Source organism: Trachurus trachurus (assembly GCF_905171665.1).
Source record: "Trachurus trachurus genome assembly, chromosome: 4".
In the NCBI taxonomy this organism is placed as follows: Eukaryota; Metazoa; Chordata; class Actinopteri; order Carangiformes; family Carangidae; genus Trachurus; species Trachurus trachurus.
In genome coordinates this window covers 27,907,052-27,925,291 of record NC_139898.1, presented here as the reverse complement: position 1 = coordinate 27,925,291, position 18,240 = coordinate 27,907,052, and the positions used below count along the sequence as shown (strand labels likewise).

The 18,240-nt window shown below is 41.4% G+C and overlaps 2 protein-coding genes across 2 annotated transcripts in view; both read left to right on the top strand.

Moving 5' to 3' along the window:
- Positions 1–18,240, top strand: part of LOC310985214 (transmembrane protein 69-like) — a 397,249-nt gene that overhangs the window by 330,437 nt on the left and 48,572 nt on the right. The window lies entirely within an intron of this gene.
- On the top strand, positions 15,108–17,936 carry dnajc19 (DnaJ (Hsp40) homolog, subfamily C, member 19). Its single transcript, XM_083970744.1, has 6 exons — positions 15,108–15,229; positions 15,809–15,860; positions 16,708–16,781; positions 16,887–16,966; positions 17,063–17,133; positions 17,729–17,936. The coding sequence occupies exons 1-6, from the start codon at positions 15,227–15,229 to the stop codon at positions 17,797–17,799; spliced, it is 351 nt and encodes a 116-aa protein (XP_083826870.1). The 5' UTR covers positions 15,108–15,226; the 3' UTR covers positions 17,800–17,936.

Here is an 18,240-nt window from a genome sequence, read left to right as displayed (position 1 = left end):
GTCATTTCACTGACTTCCTCTCAGGTGAGCTGGGTCAACGACCTGCCTGTAGGTGTCATGCACTGTCTGAATTACACAGAGTTGCTCTCACTCCGAGTCAGCTGTGAGTCAAGTTTATTTTTGCACAAACAGAAATTCCCCCAGAAGAGGGTCTGACCTGTAATAATCCATGACAACCGACGTCTTCTCAGGTGTCGCTCAGGTAATAATAATAATCCCCCTGCAGGTAGAGACGACGCCGTGTCCTCCAGCAGTCAGTCAGTCAGTCAGGTGCTCCACTCCACTCCACTCCACCACGACGTCGTTGTTCACATGATGAAAACAGCCGGATGAAATCCTCTTCTTCCTGCTCCTCGTCGTAATCCCTCCAGCACAATGATCCCTGCAGAGTGTTTCTTCTTCTTCTTCCTCTTCTCCTCCTCTGCATCTTCATCTTCATCTCTTCTCCTCCCCGACTCCTCCATCCATCCATCCATCCATCCATCCATCACGGAGGGGTCGCGGCGACGTGAGCGACCGCCGGGGCGCACCTGCAAACAGGACAACAGGTAAGAAGAGGAGGAGGAGGAGGAGGAGGAGGAGGAGGAGGAGAAGCAGCAGCAGCTTCCAAGCGCAGGTGAAAAACTATTCTTTCATCCCTCTTCTCTCGTCTTCTTCTCCTCGGCATCGACAACTCTGTCTGTTCCTCGGAGTGTCTCTGCCAAGAGTAGCCGGGCACAGCCGTCCTGTTTTGCCGCTCTTTGCCAAACACACACACACACATAAATAAACGCACATACACAGAGGAGAGTGTTGTGTTTTTTTTTTGTTTTTTTTTCTTCTCCTCAGCAGCCGAGCTAACCCTGAGCCGGGGCCCGGTCTGCCTTTGAGATGCTCTCTAGCCCACAAACACAAGACGGCTTTCATTATCTTGCCCGTCGCAGCGCAAGGCCTAGCTTCTAAAAGCTACTGATTTCTTTCTTCCCTTAGCCCCCTGCACAAAGGGAGGGCATTTTGTAAATTACTTGCTCGTTTCAGACCAACAAAAGGTACTTTCATTGAACCCTCCTCCCCCCTCCACCACCACCACTGCTCTGCCTCTATCCTCCCGCCATTTGATTTTGCTCAAATTTGATTACAAGGCTTGAAAAAGGAGGGGAAGAAAAGAGAAGAGGAAATAAGAAAGCCCCACAGATGGCGTGTTCATTCAGCGCTGTGAATGGCTTTATACGGGCTGCCTTTATACATGTGGCAATCCAAAGACGCTTCAGCCGCGCTCCGCTAAAAAAAGAACTTGACAAAATTATTGGTTTGGCGGCTTTCTTACACGACTGACACGGGGAACTCTGAGAAAGAAAAGCCTTCTGCCTTCTCTTTCTTTCTTTCTTTCTTTCTCTTTCTTTCTGCTCTCCTTGTGTCTCTGCACCTCTCACACACACACACAGACACACACACTCTCTCTCCGGGTCGTACACCTTGATCAAAACAAACTAAATGAGGCGTTTGATTGCGAGAGAGTTTGTTTGCTTGTATGCATTCGTGTATGTGTGTGTGTGTATCTGTGTGTGTGTATCTGTATCTGTATCGGTGTGTGTGTTGTCATATTAATGACTGCCTGGCCTTGGCCTACACTGGGACGCATTCCAAGACAACAAAGTGGCATATTCACTTTCAGCAAATGCACAGGAAGGGACTTAATAGAAATAAAAAAAAACACACACTTTGACCATTAGATTTTGGTTATACACACACATACACACATGCACGGGCACACACACACACACACACACACACACACTCACACATACATGAGAGCTCAAATCAAACAGCTCAGACTGAACTTGAAAACATAAGCCAACACAAAAGCGCAGAGCGTTCTGTTCTCTCACAGGCTATAATCCTGTTTCCACAATGGACCACTCACTCTGCACTTGTTTTCCTCAGGAGGATAATTATAGGTCTGTAGTGAGACACACACACACACACACACACACACACACACACACAGCTCTCTTGCTTTCTCTCCTATACACACACACACACATCGAGCAGAGCAGTGTGTGTGTGTGTGTGTGTGTGTGTGTGTGTGTGTGTGTGTGTGTGTGTGTGTGTGTGTGTGTGTGTGTGAACTCTGACTTGTTATCCCATTACCAAATCATCTCACACTACAGAACGTAGGATGAAGTGATGACGGTCTGGGACCTCGCTGCCGGCTCGCTCCGCTCAGAGACACTAATGGGTCGGAGTCGGTTTGATCCCTGGATCCACTGACCAGACGTCAGAGCCGAGGGGTCGGAGGGGGTCGGAGGGGGTCGGAGGGGCCGGGTCATTCCATCAGTGAGATAAAAACGCTCGTCCAACCACTGGTCAGGTCGGTTTCACCCGACAACTGGACGTCTTTTCTACAGGCGGCGGCTGCAGGGCTGCTGGTATCGTTCTGCAACAAGCCTGGTCGTTATAAATAAGATCTGATTCACGCACCGAGCAGCCGCCTCTGAACTGTCCCTGTGACTCAGGGGGCAACAACAACTGGGCGGGGGGGCGACGACAACTGGAAACAACATGATGACACCTGTCTGACATGAGGAATCATCAGCTCAGTTTATCCCTCGGCAGCTCAGCGTCCTACCGTCGAAGACATGCCAAAATGCTCACAGTGCCGACGACATGATAAACCATTCGACAGACACATTGTATAAAGTCGGTTGGTCATTATCACTTCGGGGTAGTAAACAAACAATTTTGTTGTTGTTGTGCACAACGTAGAGCAGAGTTTTTTAATTGCCCGTTTATTCGGCTGGAGCTGTGCGCCTACGTGTTCCCACACTACACCTTTTTTTTGTTGATTGATCAGCGGGCCACTTGCGTGCCGATCCACATCTATCACCTTTAGCTAAACTTGAATAAATGTATCTTTAACGATGAACGAAAACATCTGTATTTACGAAAATCAGATCATTCAAAGATATGAAGGTATTTTCTTGCAGTGCAGGAAAAGGTTAGAAGTCAAACTTAAACAAGCAAGAGAAACATAACTATTAACACACACACACAACAAACTTATTACTGAGTGCGAGTGCACAATTCTGATTCATAGTTTCAGCCACTAAGACCAGACTGTGGGCATCGACCCCTGATGTAATTCAATTCAGGGACGTCAGTTGAGATATAGCTACTGTACAATAAGGAAGGAGGAGAGAGAGGCAGGAGCAATGAGAGAGAAGGGGAGAGAGAGAGACTGTAGGATCAGCTGACCACTTGCGTACCGATCGGTGGAGAGCAATCCGAACGGATCACTGATCAAAAATGTAAGTGTGTTGCAATTAGTTACATAACAGATTTGGTTGGAAAACCTTTAGTAGACGCGGGACGTAATAATAAGCTGGTAGTTGTAGATAATGAGCTAAAAAAAAACATTAGAAAGTCAAATCTGATCTTAACGTTCACCATGGAAAGAACGGGATTCAAAGCAGCAGAGGTCACAACGTCCTCCTCCTCGCTGAAACACTGGACTCTACACCTTCCTTCACTTATAGACCTTTTCAGAGAGTATAAACAAAGACAGGTGTGGCTCATTAGAAAACGATCTGGTACACTAAATGGAATGGAGCCTTAATTAGTATCCTTGGTAACACCTGTATTTGTTTATACCCTCTGAAAAGGTCTATTAACAGTCTTTTATTAAATCCTACGTGCATGGTCAGTGTTTCCGCTCGGATTTTTTGATGCTGCGGAAAAACACGCTGTGGTCCCTCATCGAGGTGCAGACGAGGTGCGAAGAGTAGATACTGAGTGAGCAAGATAGTTATCTGTAGTTTACCTTATAGTACTCACGAGTACCCGACCCAGTGGCGGACTCTGCTGTGAAGGTGGAGACATGCGGCGGTGGGGTATTTGCGATAATTTAAAAAATAAATATATTTGGAAGGAGCGGCGGCCCGCCACTCCTAAATGAATGTAGAGGAAACACTGATGTTAATCGGACTTGCATAGTTCCTCTTTAATCAAGATGAAGGTTCTCTGTCTGCACAATATCTGCACTGAGTTAGAAAAGCCTGGATCGCATATTGAGATACAGTAAGAAAATGCAGCATTGCGAGTATTGTCCCAGGTGTGTGTCACTGTCTTTGGGTGTCAGTCTCAGTGCATCCTCACCTGTATTTTCAAGCAGTCCAGTCTCAATCAGATCACCTGTGAAGCCTGTTAATGCCAAATCTGAATACGTTTCAACTGATACCAAACTTTAAATTACAGTAACATCTACAGGAAGAGCGTGTTCCTCATCCCCTTTGCAGCGTGTCCACCTGCTACTTTCAAAAACATCATCCTTACTTTACTTTTCCTGATGGTAAACAACAAATTCAACTAAAGTGAAACATTTTGTGAAGCTTTTATACACGATTATTAGCTGATCTGTTATTGGTAAATATTGCATTTGTTAAAAATTAGACTACTGAATGCACACGATGAACTCCTCTTAAAGGAATAGCTCACCAAAAAATGAAATTCAGTCATTATCATTGACTCACGCCAGGACTACACCAGGCACGGACGCGACGCGACACGGCTTCACTGTTTGTTGTTGCAGCTGTCGGCTTCACCTGGTCAAGCCTGCAGTAAATGAGTGCACTTTATGCATCTCAACACATTTTCACACCCCTCCTGTTAAAATGGATTGACAGTACCTTTTTCACAGGTAATTTGCTGACTATGTAGGGGTTGCAAGTGCAGACAATATTAAATGGTATCAATTAACTGTTTAACTACACGATCATGGATCCACAATGTAAAAAAAACAAACCCCATAATGTTGCACTGCTACTGGCTTTGCCTCTGGTACATGAGACATTTATTTTAATCACGTAAAAAACGCAATATATTCGTTATAATATATTCGTTTTATACACAGTTCTCTGTAGTTTTCTACCTGTTGGAGGGCCGCGTAGTACGCGACGAGGAAATAAAATAGACTCTGCGCGAAAAAGAAGAGAAACGCCGCGCGACGGCCGCTGGAGTGCGCGCCGCTCACATGGCCGGTGGAGGAGCTTCCGTTGACTGAATGGGCGCGAGCTGCTGCGGCTGTCGCGCGACACACGTTTCGCGTCGCGGCCGTTCCCAGTGTATTTCAGCCGTCACCCTGATGCTGATGAATACTATGAGAGCCAATAGGGCCCAACACAAAAAAGTCCATAAAACTAAACTACACAAAAACCTTGTACTGTAATATTCCTCCACACTGCTTGTCCACTGCAATCCAAGTGTCCTGAAGGGATATAGTCCAGAGTTTACTGGAAACAACGTCATTTAGGACATTTTTACAGTCCTGTATTGAATTTGCCTGGGGCGAGCTCTCACGTTGATGTGTGTGAACGTCAGAGGACTGTTTAGGCTGTAAAAATGTCCTAAATTACGTTGTTTCGAGTAAACTCTGGACTATCTCCCTTCAGGACACTTGGATTGCAGCGGACGAGCAGCATGTAGGAATATTAAATGGTTTTTGTGTAGTTTTATGGACGTTTTTGTGTCAGGCGCTATTGACTCTCATATAAAGTTTTCGTTGGACTACGAACCGTCCTCCCGGGTCTCCAGATGCACTTTGAGGAATAACAAACTACTCAGGAGTATTCATCAGCATGAGGGTGAGTCAATACTGACTGAATTTCATTTTTGGGTGAACTATTTCTTTAAGGGAAAATACCTGGTAAAACAAAAAGCTGTTTCAGGACGTTACAACCAAAACCCCTCACACACACACACACACACACGCACACACAAAGAGCTCCGTGGAGCAGAGATATAAAGCTGTGAAGCGCTGACAGGACAGAACAGCAGCTCCGTATCTACCACTTTAGAGATATTAGCAGCACCAGTGCTACCATCATCACCAGTCGACCCACATTACATTTTCCCTCCAACCTGCCTGACCGAGGCTCAACTCCAACACAGAGCACACACTTTTTCTGGGGATGCTGTTTTTTTTTTTTCTTCCCTTTTCCATTTTTCCATCTTTTTTTTTTTAAATGAGCACAATTTAATTCTGTTATTACTGATGAGGGCAGAGATTCCCTCAGTGGTCAGAGAACATTCATAATCAGCAGTTAGGTCTCCATCCGCAAAAGCTGAAGTAATTATTGTCTCAAGATAAAAAAAACGGAAAGCAGGGGGTGCTTTTTTTTTTTTTTTTTTTTTTTTAAAGGAGAAAATAAACTAGAGATAGAAATGACCTTAATATTATTTCTCTCTCTGGGTATTTCCAATAAGAGTATTCCATCGGAGGGGTTGATAAAAGGATTATGCAGCCAGCTTTATGCGGCTGCAGTCAAATCTGGATATGGAAGGAGAGCTGTTTGATTGAATAATTCTTGTTTCCTTTCTGCCAAGCTAGCAGTCCTCTTTGGGAAAAGTAAAAAATCAGCATTATGCCAGATTTATACATGTGCTTTGACTGTCTGTAGTCAGTCTGTGCTGTGTGTCTGACCACCGGCATGTCTGTCTGTTTAAACGTTTGACTGCTCTGCTCGCACATCTGTCTGGGAAGATGAAAAAACACACTGGTGCCTATATGGAGTAGCTAAATAAACACATTTGTTTGGTATTTCTGGTTGATGAAGGCTTCGTTACATAATGTGACACAAGAACAAGGCCCACAAATATTGAAACTGACCATTTCTATAACTGTGATTCGTCCTCTTGCATCCAAACAGTCGCATTCAAGTTTAATTAGTGCAGTTGCTGTAGAAAGGTGGTGCTTGTTTTAGCCATTTACTTCATCTACATTAAATAATTGCACTTTAATGTTCATTAAAACTGGCCTGGGTGTCACTTTACAGTCAGTCCAACATCATGAGAGAAATAAGCAAACTGTTGGGGTGGATTAATGCACTTATCTTATCTTAATATTTGTTCTTATTGCCCTATACTCTATGTTGATGATGTATGCTGGTTTTATCTATATTGCTAGCACTTGACTCTATGTATGTTGTGCAGCACTTTGGGTAACTAAGGTTGTTTTTAAATGTGCTATATGAGTTGAGTTGAGTACTCAAGTGTCTCTGCACTGTGATTAACTCTATGAAGTAGAGTAAGTATGAAGTTACCATTAATACAAACTGAAATAAGGAAAACAGAATGATGATATGATATTGTTTATACTTCAAAATAGTTGTGATTTTGCTAGAAGTTTAAAAAACATATCCTAAATTGAAAAATCTCACCTTCAATATTCTTCTATTCTTACTGTAATGGCAAGATCAAATTTAAATGGTCCTAAAATAATAAATACTTTTGCTCGGCCATTGTTACCACATTAGGACATTAGATCAGCTGCTACTTGACAGTGAATTGCACAAAAGAAAAGATTTGAGTAATAAATTGGATTTTGATTCAAACCTCTAAAATAACAAAGCTTTTTTTTCGCCTGCTGTTATCGGGCCTCATCAGCAGCAGCTCAAGTGTGTGTGTGTGTGTGTGTGTGTGTGTGTGCAGCCGTTGAGGTGTTTGACCTCAGAGTTTAGTTATCATAACAGGGCTGTGACCCCACGACCTGCAGTCATTACTGCCGCCTCCTCCAATCAGCCCTCTAAAGCTCTGATAAAGCCCTCTGGGACGAAACAGGCGGCTGGGATAGAGGTGACATTAGATTTGTGTGCGTGTGTGTGTGTGTGTGTGTGTGTGTGTGTAATGTTAGTGTGCATGCATGGTCCTGTCATGGCGCTATAGTTGTGAGGACCAAGATGTTCAGACAGTGATGAAAAGATGAGGGACAACCCACCAAAGTGAGGATATTTTGATGCTATTTGCCTCATGAATGGCTTAGTTTAGGATTAGCGTTTTGGTTTAGGGTTAAGATATGAATTAAGATGAGGTACAGGTGAGGAAAGGGGTTAAAACATTAAAATACCACAGGGTTTGAACTTGGCTTTAGGTTAAACAGTTAATAGAGCCACTGGCAGGCTGAACAGAAGGGGTTAAGACAGACAAAGTTGGAGTCAAAACTACATACATGCACATATTCAGGTGGGTCAAATGTTAAACTAACACTTTATCCCCTGCTTTTCTCCAACAGGTTCAAAATGTCACTGAAAGCCGTTTGAACAAACATGAATCTCAAATGCAAACATGACAGATTTAAATCTGTAGCAGACTTTACACGTTGTACAAGGATGCAGGACACCCTTCACCTCTGACCCTATCATCATATTGTTCTACAAGGTGAAGCTAATAAAGTGGGATCTTGACTGAGATCACAGAAATTCAATTTACAAACAAATACTGTGTATGAAAAGTTGCAGGTTGCAGGGCTCCAGCATTTTGCCCCTAAACTTGCAACGTGTGCAACCAGTAAATTTGCCGTTTTGTTTTTAACACTGGTGAAATGTGAAAAGGGGGCAAATCAAAGAACCTGGTATCTGTCACTGCAGGTGTGAGGATCATGAATGAAAGGGAAATGTGAATATTTGGTTTCCAAATCGATTTATTGTGTGCACTGCACCCCTAGAGTTTCTGCTTGTGCTCCTAAAATGTTGGGTTAGGGGGCCACTGTGGTCCGAGTTAAAGAAGTTAGTCTGGAGCCCTGGTTTGTTATCTGAAAGTCTGGAACATGTGAAACTAAACCATGACTGTTTGTTATATTAACATAGAAATCACATTTCTTCCAACTGCTGCTCATTCATCAGTGTTTGTGCTTCATTAATTTAATTATATACAGCCAAAGGTCAAAGATGTTTTCTCCAGTGACTTCACACCCAGTGACCAAACTACCTCTTCTCTCCATCAGCACCGGCTGGTTAAAGAATAAACTGTAGATTATCAAAAATAAAAGGAAAGTAGGACCCAGTGCTCTGGTATGGGCCCTGTTTTCCATTATTATGGATTCAATGGCTGAGTAAAGATAAATATCATGTAAAAGACATTTTTAAGATGAGTTTGTTTTTACTGTCCAATTGTGTTCTTAAAAATAAAACCAACAGTGTTTCTATCTTGGTGGGACAGCAGCAGCCTACTCTCTCAGGGTCACTACTTTACTTTTATGCCTTTTTCCATTATCTCTATTTATCATTAACTACTACTACTACTCGCTGCTTAAAAAAAAAAAGTATTCAGATTTAAATCCCATTCTGACTTTGACTCATTTCACGTTTCAAACTTTTTTTTTATCGTGTTGCACAAACTCTTAATGTGTATTGGCCCTCTGCTGAGATTGTACTTGTTTTAAACTGCTGCAGTGAAAACACTTTGAGGATGAGTATGGTGACAGGACTTCATTCTCCATTACACCACACAAGGCCCAAGACAAAAAGTAACATGTCTTATTTAGTGAACTTAATTGGAAAAATAAAAAACAAAAGAGGCAGAGTTTCAAAGTTGAGTGGCACCATGCAACAAATGAGATGTAACACGACCTGGTTCAGTTCATTTAAATACAAACAAAATGTATATTTCCTAGGGGCATTTCCTCCTTGCAGGTGAAAAAAAGAAACGTATTCTTTCATTCATGACATGATATCACTACTTCATCTCCCTCCTCTCCCCAGGTAACAACTGAGCCATCTATTCATCTTTTCCTGCATTGTAGTTTAATACAGACTTGGCGTGTCTTCAGCAGCAGTTTTTTTTTTCTCCTCAGGATAATCTGAAGATGATCGTTGATAAATCGAGAAATAGAACAACTAGAAGCAAGTGAACTAATCTAACTAGTGTGGAGGGGCCTGTTTTCATCATACTGAGCTGTGGGCTAGCTAACTTTAACCCTAACCACCCGACAATAAGAAAAAGCTAAGGAAGATTTACACATGACGGTTTGATAAGGAGGAAATTAATGTAATAAAACAAAAACAGAAGCATGCCATGTTTCTATTAGCATGCTGTGTTACTGTCTGTACTGTCTATGTAAGTATATAATACAGTAACTTCTGCATAGTTTTAAGGGTGGGGGAGTTGAGTAACTAGGTCACTGGTGTCAGCAACACTGAGGAACACTGAAAAATATAATAATATGATAATCCTGACAAAATTTGAGATAAAACTTTGTGTTTCTCTTTCTTTTTCTCTGTATAGGCAATGAGAAAGGACAAACAACCACATATGCAAATACTGCTTTTCACCTGTCGCCTCCAGTCTGCCATCTTGGGGGAAACAAATGAATGTTTGACATTTTAACTTTTTCAAATATCATTAGTCCTGCAAAATCAACAAAGGTTGCTAAAACATGTGTTAATTTAAAGTGTACTGAGATTTTTCTTGCTAATGTTGAAGTTTATCTCCAAGTGGATCAGAAAACACAGCATCACTTGATGACATGTCATACTTTGCATAACTTATGGTTACATACAACCAGACCAAGGAGCATCTTTACAGTTAAGAAGATATTTAAGTAGGAAAAGACACTAATTGAATTATAACATAAAAGGAAATGGCTATAAAAATGGCTATAAAAATAATAAACTATTCTCTGATGTACGTGCTAAAATGTGGTGAATTAAGTCTGACCAAGTGTCAAAAAAGCCACAGATGTTGAAACGGTATCGTGTCAAAAAGCCAACAGGAGCACCACACCTCCTGGCAGGAATGAGTCACTCCAGAAAACGATTGGTCAGAAAAATAATCCACTGACAAGAGGTCACAGCACTAGCGACACATCGACACCTGACTCCAAACTAGTGCTCTATTAGGACAAATTAAAGCAGCAGGACATTGGTCAAGGCTTTTCATATTCCCCTTAAAGTAATGGTAGTTCAGACTTAATTGTTTTATAATTTGTGCCAAAACCAGAGAGTGACAGCTTCACCACGGAAGTCTCAAAAACTTCTGATCAAGTGCTGACAAAACTTTTTCTCCTCCCACTTAGCCTCGGTTAAACGTCTCCATGAGGAAAAAAAAAAAAGAAAGAAGAAAAACAGCAATGCACAGCTCACTCTCCTATCACAGCATGCAGGTCACCTTGGTCCACGAACATTTCAGTCTCCTCGGTGCACAATGAAAATGCAAAGTCCGACTGGAACTCACAAAACACAGGCAAACGCAGCCCTGCATGGATCAAAACTTAATATCATCCCCCTGCATCTCCTCAGGCAGCTTCACAGTCTACCTCCTGGGTGGGTTAAAGAACCGCTCTGTCCCTAAAGCATCTTATTGTCATTCCTAATCACACCTCAGAATCATAAACAAACACAACTTTTTTTTTTCCTTTAATATTATTCAGCTCTCTCTGTTTATACTCTCCCTCTCCAGCAGGGAAAAGATGTCGAGGAAACAAATAAGAGCGCAAACAAAACAAAACAAAGTCTCCTGAAATACCTTGTGGATGCCCAGAGGAAGGCGCTGGACAGACAGATGAGCAGATAGGTTTCCTCTGTCCTCCTCTCTCAGGCTGCCTCCTCTCTCGGCGTGCTGTGGAGAGTGACTGCTCACAGCCCGCCTGGCATATCTAATTAGAGCCAGGCTGTTGCCACTATCGGGCAGAGGATCTACCTCTCCAATCTCTCCTGACTCAATCTTCCCCATCTCTGATTTTCTTTTATATTTATGCTGGAATATTTAATTGTAGACAAAAGGTTACTCTGGGCTCTATTCATCGCACACAGGCAGAATAATCTCCTTTAAAAGGCTTGACATTTCAGGCTTTTCAAAAGGGGCTGAAAAAATTATATCCCCCGCTTTTGTTAATCAATGAAGTAGAACTCCCCCGAACAAAAGAATTAAATTGCTTGGTTGGGTTAATAAAACACACAGAAATAGCTGCTTCCTGTGGGCTTTTGTGCCTGCCACTGGCTCCCCCCATATGCAACCAGCACTGTAATTCCATATGATTTGGGGGGCAAAACTCTCATTTCTCCACACAGTTGGCTTTTTAAATCCTATTGAATGAGCAGTCTGTGAGGCTGGCTGATTGGGACCTCTTGCCTGAGCCTGGCTGCCTGGCTGCCTGGCTGCCTGGCTAGCAGAACAGGCTCTCTCTCCATTTAAATATGACTTCCACTAAGGAGAGACAGCAGGTCCACTACAATTTACAATTTCTATACTGCCCCTGCTTCAGAAAAACATTGTAATTATGCAAATGATAGGGGCAATAATTAGGCCCTTCACTGTCCCATTGTGTTAGCTGCTGTCGTGTTTCGGTCCAATGGTAGGGGAGATTTAGCAGGACACGTTCTGGGTTTAAATTGCTCCTTACAGACAGCCTGCAGATGTTCACAGCATCTTTGGTCCTATAACTAGCCATCATCACCCGAGCCAGGGTGCCCCCATAAGCGACACTACAGCAGCAGACTCTGGTTTAGCTGTCTGAGCGGTAGACACCAATACAGCATACAGCTGTTTTACTTAGTCGTCTGTTGGTATGCAACACAAGTGGATGCCTCGTGCTCCGTATCACATGTGAACACGCCCAGTATGTTATGCTTGCAGCACATGAGAACGTCTATTAGACAAACAACCCGCCTGCACTGTATGTGTGAAAATAACACACATTAGATAGCTCAGCAGTTATTGCTATAAAAGCGCTAATTTCAAAAATTAACCTGTGCAAGGTTATAAAATGAGAGATTTTGGGTATAGTTTGAGGTTTTGCATTACAGTAGCCTATACCATATCCATATTAAACAATTACTCCCTGATAATTATTATGTTTTCAACAGAGAGAGATGCCTAAGTCACTCACCAATCAGCAACACAATCTGTTCAGCCAGGAGAGTGACTACGGGGGCCGGGATGCCAACTTGCTGTCTGTTCCCTGCAGCTCCATCATCTTCCTGTGGGATAACACAACAAAAACATTGCACAATAACTGAATTAATTCTCATTGTCTTAACTTGAGGTGAGACTATACTGTTTGAAAATGTAAATAATGAGTAGCAATTGGCATTTCAGTCACCCAATGGTTTTATTTCACTATGGACTAGTACACCACAGATCAACTACATAGATAGGTGTGTAAGGTGGCATGAGTGTAATAAAATGCATTAACTCAAGAAACTGTAATTTAGTACAAATCTAAGGTACTTTTACTTGAGTCTTTTCTTTATCTAGTTCCTCTTACTGTTCAGTGGGAAAAGTTTTACTTTTCAATCAACAGCTTTTTTTTTCTTTACTAGTGAATTCACAAATCAATATTTTTGTCTTTGAGAGCTTATAATGTAATTCTAATGAATAAGTATTCTTAGTCTTGTAATGATCACACTTTCCAGAAAAGTACTTCAAATCTACAACTCTGCACCAACCGTAAATGACTGTCAAGACTGTCAAGTATAAAACTACACAAAAAAAAGGTTGAATGAAGGTTGGTGTCTGTGGCCTATTTTTTTGTTGTTGTTGTAAAATAAAATGCTAAATGTTTGTGATGCTACAATGACAAATATGGTGCGCAATGAAAACAGCAGCACTATTAAAATATTTAAATAGCATCAAAGTCCTTATAGAGAGTCTCTAATAGCATGTTGTTTCAAGTTAAAAATGCAAAAACACAAAAGTGTGTCAAACTATTTTTAGCTTGACTGGATGCATGCAAGTGAGTGCTTCATGCTCATGTATTTTTTTTAAAGGGACAACGAGGAGTTTCTATTCGGTTATAAAAAAGTCTCACGTTAATGTGGATGAATCTCCGCTACCCACACTTGTTAATGGGCCCATTTTCGATAAATATATCGTTCCGTCTCTATCGTTATTTTGTTATTATTAGTGGTGGCGGAAGTGCTGGTCGAGCCGACCAGCGTTTCCTTCGTTGCGAATCATGAGAATAACGCAGCCGCATCGCCGTTTATGGTCGGAACTACGGTGGTATGTGAACCTCTTTGAACCTCTGACTTTAATTCTTGATGAATGAAAACATGAGTCCGTCTTGCGCCCGGTCAAAGAAATGTACGGTGCGCGCGGAGGCTCATAAATGTAGTGTGAAAACGCTTCGCTTTTCCAAAACTCCTCGTTGTCCCTTTAACCCCACCACCACCACCCCTAGTGGGGACCTTTTTTCTTTCTTTATTTATTTATTTCTCTTTTTTTTTTCTTTTCATCCTTTTTTCACGCTAGTAGTAGAAGTAGCAGTAGAATTTGAACATTAGAATGTTAGCATTAGAAGTAGAACATTAGAATGTTAGAATGTTAGCATTAGACGTTCGATTGTTAAAATGTTAGAACATTAGAATGTTAGCTAACATTCGCTCGCTAACCACAACTCGTTGCTCGCAAAGAAGGAAAGCTTCAACTAGATATTTTCAAAGTCAGGACTTTCGAGATGAAGTGTTGAAAAGTTGGTGTGCGAAGTTACAACAAAAGTCAAACTGCACTTACCGCCAAAAACTTCACGCCGACTTCCAACTTCTACTGGCATAATTAGCATATTAGCATAATAGCATAATGAGGACGAGCATTATGCAGCTAGCCGATTCAACGAGCCGTGGTTAATGGTGGAGGGCGGGAGGGGCGTTAAAACCCGGGGGGCGGAGCTTAATTTCGTCATGCAAGGACAGCTGCTACAGGTGTTTTTAAAACAAGGAAGTTGTAACTTTGATCCATTTATCACAGATGTAGCAGTTGTGGAAGTATTAATGCCATGGAGTCAATTCAGGTTCAAACACCAAACCCATAATATACAGTAGAAATGTAATATCTCAATCGAGTTTTTTAACATAGGCTATTTTAGGTCAATGTGACTCACTCTTGTAAAGATAGTATTTCCGATGTGCATTTAAATACACGTTCATAAACCTGTATTGAAATCATGACATGCTCCAAAATTTGCCTGCCTCTCAGTTATTCTTCAATGTCAAGATGATTTATTTATATTTGATACTATTTTGCAATGATATAAAACACATCTTCTAAAATGTAAGCAAATATTATAAGTGTAAAGGTCAGACTAATGTTAAGTTATTTTTGAAAAATATTTGAGTCCTAGCCCCACTGGTCTCCCATTGAGCTATCTGACCTTCAGTAGCCTACTTCCTTGTTTTGTTCTTAGTTTGTATTTTCTCTATTGTTAATGCACCAAAAACACCAAAACAAATTTCTTGCATGTTTAAAAATGTCTTGGTAATAATAAACCAGACCATGATCCTAAATAATAAGCTTTGACTGATCCTACTTTGACATGTTGGTTTCAGTCAAACTGTCTGTCAAACCTGTGAGCACCGCTTTACGACAGCTCGCTTCCGTTTCCGGCATAAACACACGGACGCCCGAGCGACAGCGAGAACATGAGAGGTCAAAAGTTATGATCCTAATCTTCACCGCACACGGAACATAACACACGGACATGGTAGGTCGGACTTGTTATTTATTCTCTCGGAGGATAATGTGAAGAAACCGGTCTCCTGCTCCGGAGTTTGTCTGTTTATTAACGATTAACGACCATCATCCTGAGTGGCTAAGCTAACGTTAGCTTCACTCACAATTAAACGTGCACGTTTCCAGCAGCAGGACGTAAAACCAAAAACCTAATTACCGCTCGTTGCACCGCTTTGATTAGCCAGTTAACGAGCTTCAACGTGAGAAAGCCACACATATAGTGCTTTTTTAATACATAACAGTTACGTAGCTAAAGTTAATGTGCGAGAGCTTAAGTTTGGGCTCTGTAATAGGCCACAACTTGGTCATGTGCCAGTTGTTTACATTGAGGTACAGTTTGATAACTCTCCTTCTTCCCTCTCTCTCTATATATATATTGCTCAGTTTATATGTATTGTATGTATATGTATATTATATGTATATGCATTTTTGTATTCTGCTTTGCTTAGTTGTGTATCTATGTTGTGAAGCACATTGAGTTGTAATAATAATGTGCTATATACGGTAAATAAAGTGTCTTCATCTACTTCTTCTGTCTGTCTCTCTGCAGGCCAGTTCCATGGTGGCCGTGGGACTGGCTCTGGCAGCAGCTGGATTTGCAGGTAGGTAACTTCCAGTTGATAACAATAAGGTAGACTTGTGCACCTGTATTCATCTATACAGGTGTTTCTTTTATTTATTCCACCCAAACGGCACCACAAATACCTCTCTGTGTGATGCAATATGGTCACACATCAACACAAATTGTCTTAGAGGTGAAATGACACACCTCTGTAAAAATCTGAACATTACAACCTTCATGAATGGAGGGTTTATGGAAGGAGTGTCGTAATAGACAGCTCCAGTTTTAGCTGCATGTACCTACTGTAATAAACAGTGCACTTCCAGAACTGTTACTCACCCTCACAGATTAAGGAAGTCTAAAAACTCTCCTTATAGTTGTGGCCAATGAGTCTCCTGTGTAAACATTGTTCCAACCCAAATCAACTTAAATGTGGATATTTCGCAAAATAAGATAGATAGATCGGGGCTCCAGACTGCCCCTAAATGGGAGCATTTTGCCCCTAGAATTCAAGACTGTCTTATCTACTTGCACATGTGAAACAAGTAAATTTGCTGGGTTTTTTCATCTCAAATCTGGTTATCTGTCATTACAGGTGTCAGGTCAATGTGTGTAAGGATCATCAATGAAAAGGAAATGCGAATATGTGCTTTGCAAGTCGATTTTACGGTGTGCACCCCTAAAGTTTCTGCTCGCAGCTGAGGGAAATACATGATGGCACAATGACAAAAAACATAAATCACAGAAACACTTGAAATACATAAAAGTAGTATAGCGTATAAACAGATGAGATCAGTCCAGAACAACAGTTTTGATCAAGTTTGGTTTTAATAATCTTGAACCCGGTGTGTGAGTCCTGCTGAAGTATCAAGTTGTTTGTCTCCCAGGTCGCTACGCCATGCAGGCCATGAAGCAGATGGAGCCTCAGATGAAACAGGTCCTCCAGAGCTTCCCCAAGACGGTAAGAAGAGCAACACACACTGTAAATCTTATCTCCATACACTACTGTGATACTTGCTAGATGCCCGGCGCCATGGTGAGCTGGTATCTGTATATGTTGTTGCAGGGTTTTGGAGGAGGGTACTACAGAGGTGGGTTTGAACCAAAGATGAACAAAAGAGAAGCTTCCCTTGTTTTAGGTGTCAGGTATGTGGAGACACAGCTCTGATAAACCTCATTATGGCCACGACTATTCCCAATGAATAATAATTCACTGACGTATCACTGATGTTGTGTCCCCAGTCCCACAGCCAACAAAACTAAGATCAGGGAAGCCCATAGAAAACTGATGATCTTGAACCATCCCGACAGAGGTGAGTAGGAGCTGCGAAGGTTTCTATCACACACAACCACCTGAAATAAGTCCACACTCAAAACCCACCTGTTTAAGATCGCCTTTTCCCTCTGACTGTTGGAATTGCATGGCCTAATTTTAACCTGTTTTTAATCTTGTGCACTTCTATTGTTTATTTTCCACTTCTTTTATTCATTGTAAGGTGTCCTTGAGTGACAGAAAGGCGCCTATGAAATAAAATGTGTTATTATTATTACTATTATTGGCACTTTATAGAGCTGCAAATGAACCTAACAAGCTTGTCTTTGGATTCTGGGGGAAACAAGAGGTAGTGAATAAAGATCAAGATATGTTGGCATAAATAATCTATGTAGCATGACTGCACAGCAGGTTTTACAGTATAATGTAATGATTTATTTGCCACACAGACGTTTCGGGTCTAGCCTTTCCTCAGTGTGATCTGGCAAACAATCACAAATTTTTGAGTTTTTATTTCTACCTCATTAGGAATTCAGCACCCAGTTTTTGTTTTTGTTCATGTCAGTTGAGCGCCTTGTCTCCCATTTATGACAGTATAATGTAATGAAATGCAACCGTGTGTCTATGTGTCTCAGGTGGATCTCCCTACCTAGCTGCAAAGATAAATGAGGCAAAGGATCTGATGGACGGGCAGATGAAGAACTAATGCTGAAGTTCTCTGGTGACATAAATGTTGATTTCACACTGGCTCACACTGCTGTTAAAGTGACTGGACTCAGAGATTACCAGACTTTTCTACAGTAACTTGATTGTTCGCAAATAAAATCACTGTACAAATTGTAAGTGGGGCTCAAACTCGTTATTTTTCTGTTTTAATTTAACTTTGAAAATGTTAATCTGAAGTGAGCCCATCCTTAAACAAAACTCATATTCCTGTATGTACACGGTTTGAGTTTTATACTAGAAACACTCTCATCTTTGGAGCTCTACGCTTTAATCCAGGGTCACTGATATTGAAACTGCCTATAGAGATTTCTTCACAACCACAAGAGGAACATAACAGTGAATAATATCTCATTCAGTGTTTTTCAAACTGCTGCTAATCTTTTTCTTTTCAACTTCTACCTTGATGGTTATTTAATGGGTA

Coding starts and splice junctions, on each gene's coding strand:
- dnajc19 (XM_083970744.1), top strand. Junction 16,782..16,886: donor TCCAGAGCTTCCCCAAGACG/GTAAGAAGAGCA, acceptor ATGTTGTTGCAG/GGTTTTGGAGGAGGGTACTA. Junction 16,967..17,062: donor TCCCTTGTTTTAGGTGTCAG/GTATGTGGAGAC, acceptor TTGTGTCCCCAG/TCCCACAGCCAACAAAACTA.